This window comes from Nicotiana attenuata, unplaced genomic scaffold, assembly GCF_001879085.1.
Source record: "Nicotiana attenuata strain UT unplaced genomic scaffold, NIATTr2, whole genome shotgun sequence".
Classification (NCBI taxonomy): Eukaryota; Viridiplantae; Streptophyta; class Magnoliopsida; order Solanales; family Solanaceae; genus Nicotiana; species Nicotiana attenuata.
In genome coordinates, this window is record NW_017670717.1 from 29,664 (window position 1) to 34,731 (window position 5,068).

Sequence of the window (5,068 nt, forward strand, 5' to 3'; positions counted from 1 at the left end):
CCTATACTTTGAATAGTCCCGAACCAGCTGTAATAACCCATACTTGCAACCTCAATGAAATCACATGATATACCACATAATCCAGCACCTGCAACGATAACTTCTATTCACAGCAGCTGTCCACAACAACCATATACCGATGGGAACCTCTTATTAACTAAAGCCTCATTCTAACACTTCATATCCTATCAATGATAATGAAACACACAGCAGACCGTAACCATTTCTCAGATCAACCATTCATGAAACCACTCCCCTTTTGACTAATACCACAGCAGATTTCCGAGCCAAACCTCGATATAAATCCTCTAACCAGCTGAAATCACATCTGTTCGCATTTATTAATGACTCCAACGATCACCTCGAATTCAACGCACCACTCCGGTGATATGACACCTCATCACCGGCCTAAGCCACCACTTGCATAATCCAAGCACCAATGGTGGGCGGTCTGAACATACTCAAATCATGAAAATGACTCAATGAAAGAGCTGTAACTCAAACTCCTCGGTACCATCACAACACAAGGCTGGGACCCCATCCCACATCATGGAAATAGAATACCTTGACCTACCCTGAACGGTCCAATCTCCTCGTAGCCTCGCTACAATGCGCGATCTTTTCCAAACACTGATACACATGAAGCACCTCAAGTCACCATGCTCCAAATAGACAGCCACGCACAGATTGATGTCTGAAACCAAGCAGTCCATCACACCCACGGTGAAGCTAGTAATATACACCATTCAATCCTGAAAGGACACAACCGATGCGCCATTCGCCGAGCAACACCCATACGGACTTTCCTCAGAAACCAGGAAGCAAGGCATACAAAGTAACATATGGAAAACTATTCTCAACATCACACTGTCGCGGCATGCAACCCGATCCAGATAACATACCCGTGGCGGCGTGCCACCCGATCCACACAAATATCTCACATAGGGAGATGCATATCGAACCGAATTTGCTCATTATAACAAAAATACCGAGTATCGGTCGTAAGCATACTGAGTGCATAATGATATCTATAGCGTTGTAAGCTACAAAACTCAACTTCCACTATGAATCTCGATAGCACCGCAATATATGTGCCCACAGTCCGAAAATCATAACGCCTCACAGCACAGAAAAGCAACTCACAGATCTCCCCAGATCACTAGCAGGTTCAATAATGATCGAATCGACCTATCCTTCATCAATGCAATTCGGGACTAACCAAGCCAACTCAAGCTAAACACCTATCCAATCAGCTTACCAACAAACTCATTACCAAGAAGCCTGAAGCTGCTTCTTCCACTACTATAACTCATGCCGGAGCCGTACGATACAGTGCCCGGCACCAAATCAATATCGAAATCCACAACCACGCCCGGCGACATGCCCGGCCACAAGAACACATCCGAAAAGAGTCCCTTAATACTGGAACTGAATCAATGGTAGAAACCTCTGCATTGACATTCACCACGAAGGCCCAATTAAGAAAAGCAATCCTTCCCAGCCATCCGCTGGTCTTCGGAGTACAAACCACTCTGCTAGAACATAGTCCAATGCACCTCGCCACGCAACCTGTAGCATTTTCCGACATAGCCCATAGCACAATAGTCTAGAATAACCTAACACTGAGACAACCAGTCTACACCCCAATATCATATCCAAAATCTAATATACCAAGCAAAGTAAGATCCACTCAAGCCTCCAAATCCCAATAGCTGCTAACGGTACCAATACACACGATCCACAACCACTACATAGCCTGAATATGAGAACTCCCAGTCTCCAACTCCATATAGTACACGAATCACTGTACCTGATCCCAAATTCCGCCGTATGAATACATATTACATCTCAAGTACCCAATCATTCCACGAAAGATATTCTTAAAATTCCCCTGTGCCATCAAACAACTCAGACATCAGCAGTCAATCTAACAAAAAAGCGCCGCAATACTACCGAAGTATCATCAGTTAAGTCACATTACCCCTTTCCGAGACAAATACTCTCGTCAAATCACTTCCAATCAGCAGTATCATTTCCTTCGTTATCTGAGGCTACTCTTTACTTAAGAGTTTTATGAACTTCTTTTCAGAACTGAACTGTAACTCACCTAGCCAATAACTTCCACTGATCCCATTTGGAAGAAAATCATTACGCATTCCATGTTTCGCATGCCCATAGAAGATATATACATCTCCAAACCACGGTGAAACCTAACAAGAATTCTTCCCCAATTCCATTTGCACAAGCTAAACTGTCAGGACTGAATCCTTCTAACTAGACCAGACTAGACAAGCTGTCAGCACTCAAGAGCTTTGCTGCACAATACCTGTAAGGGCTCATTACCTCGAACACATACAAAGAAATTAATCATATCATTACCATACCGATTCGGTCCACTATCAAGCTATTCCATCTATTTAATTTCCCTTTTGATTCATCATCCACTTGATATTTCTCCCTCGCTGTAGCATCACAATGCGTCAATCCAAGCTTACCACACGACACTCGAACATAAGACCACACTGTCTAAGACCCATAGGCCACGGAATACTCTCTCAATTGTTTCCCAGAAATACCACATTCCCGAATACTTTACTCTGAAGAACTTTCTGCGAGTCTAAATTCGCTTCCTTTACTTTCCAGGTACCGACACATAGGGTCCCATGATCAACATAAAAATACCACAAGTCTTGACATTTTCTATTGAAACACTGTCTTTAGTCACATGCACCACCTTAAAACACCTGAGTGCTACATGTATTCTTGAACACATTAAAACCATTCTCGAGAGTCATTCTCTCTTATTCATCTGCAATTACCTGATTTAACGAACAGAACCACTCGTGCTTTATTGACACTCTGATACCGTAAAATGAGGTCCTCATCCCAATACAACCAAGCAACTTCCTGCTCTATGCACCGAGCATTCTTTACCAACAACAACTCTAGACATTCCGAAATTCTCATACCCTATGAAACATAATATAACCTTTGTCGAAATTTTGCTTCACTCGCCCATCCTCGGCTCAATTTCTGCAACTAGAACCGATTCGCCAGCATACCTCGAGACGTAACCAACATAGCACATAACCGTACAATCAGCTAATCAACAGCAACCTCCCCAACTTGGCTCAAAGCCATATATCAAGACACACTTCACAGCTCATAACACTTTTACTCTAATGATGCCGCAATATTATAGTGAGATTAAACTCAAATCATCTACTAGTTTACGAAAACACAGATCATTTGGTACTGAAATCCTCTACAAACCTCGCATTCATTCCTACATCAGCTGAGTCCACTCTTTTAAGCGACCCAAATTCTCAAATTACAACACGTACCTTTCAATTACACATGGAATCTTCTAACGGACACATAAGGATCATACAACTCAAGAACACTCCGCAGGAGATAACCCACCTGCTTCGCCTCAATTTAGTATTTCAGCACGCCTCCCACCATCATACACATAACACAATCAATTTAGTCTTCCCGAGTCTTAACTCATACCGCCACACGTAATGCATTTCACTCCCAACTAGGAGATACAAAAATATTCTTCACGCGCCTATAATTCGGCTACACATCAAATCACAATAGGAAACGAACCACTTAAAGGTTCATCTATTATCCAGCAGACTTCTTCGTCAATACCAAGTCATATAGATACATCACGTAGTACTAACATACTCATTACATGGATATCTAACCGCCATTCCGGCTAATAGGGACAACACCGACAATATAAATTTCAAACACTTGCTCACACAATCAGCACCTCGGTGCTCAAGCCATAGGCAAGATCCGGCCTCGAGTCCTCCAGACTGGCCCAACATCAAACTCACGGAGATCACATCTCGCCCCTTGATCGGGGAATCACAAGCCATCAAGGCACACCTGATACTGAGCGCTCACGTGCGCACACAATCGCGTGGAAGGAATTTCAAGAGTTTTCTTTTCAAGCCGAATCAAGGACGCACGATAAGAATTCAAGAATGTGAAGTTTTCCTAAAGGTTCTGCAGCCTCTCGAGGATAAATACAGACATCTCCGTACCGATCCGCGGACTCTACTAAACCTGCTCATGACTCGTGAGACCTAGTAACCTAGGCTCTGATACCAACTTGTCACGACCCAATTTCCATACCCGGTCGTGATGGCGCCTCTCGTGAAGACAAGGACAGCCAACTAACCTAATCCGTTTCTTTAACTATTATTAAACATAAATGTATAGATAAATATAGCTTATCGACAATAATAACCAGTATGTGCAACCCAACAAAACCCGACCGGGGTGTCACAAGTCACGAGCATCTAAAGAAACCTGAACACAACTACAGGGCCAATAATAATATATAAGGAAAAATCCTGGAAATCAAAAGACAACATCTGGTGCCGCGAACGCTGGCGGTCACCTTACTCGGCTACAATAGCCATACCTTCAATCAGCTAATAACCCGCTACCGGGTAAACAATACCTGCAACTGCACGCGAGGTGCAGGGAGTAAAGTGAGTACTTCCAACTCAGTGGTAATAAGAGTAAATAATAACTGAGCGGTAAGAAAGCACGTAAAAGCACTCCATCATGCTATATAGGACAGTACCACTCTTTGAGAAAACAGTAAAATCGTGAAAATCCTTTAGAAAATATCTGACTCAGTTTAAAACCTCTTTTGAAAACATCTTTTATTCAACAGTCAAGCAAATGAATGCATAATCAGATAGTGCAAGTCCGCACATAAGTCAGCCCCTCGAGCACAGCACTCCACAAACAGTTAATACCAGGGCGTCTGGTAACAGTACAAGAAATAGCATGGATGTCAATGATATGAGAGTGCTAAATATCATGACACGTAGTACAATCAGGAAACAATGCATGAATGCAATGCAATGCACATGACCGCTGCGGCGCGCAGCCCGATCCATTTGGGTACCCGCGCTCACTGTGGGGGTTCAGACTCCAGAGGGTCTCCTACAGCCCAAGCGCAATATCATCATAGTATCGCTGCAGCGTGCAGCCCGATCCATCGTCAGTCCAGAACATGCAAATGAGCCACTCGGGTAAT

General features: G+C 43.4%; 1 protein-coding gene across 1 annotated transcript in view; it reads right to left on the minus strand.

Moving 5' to 3' along the window:
* Positions 1–400: 400 nt before the first annotated feature.
* Positions 401–5,068, minus strand: part of LOC109242600 — a 7,101-nt gene continuing 2,433 nt past the window's right edge. The window contains exon 2 of the mRNA XM_019409438.1: positions 401–451. Coding sequence (XP_019264983.1) covers positions 401–451 — 51 coding nt within the window. The remainder of the gene's footprint in view (positions 452–5,068) is intronic.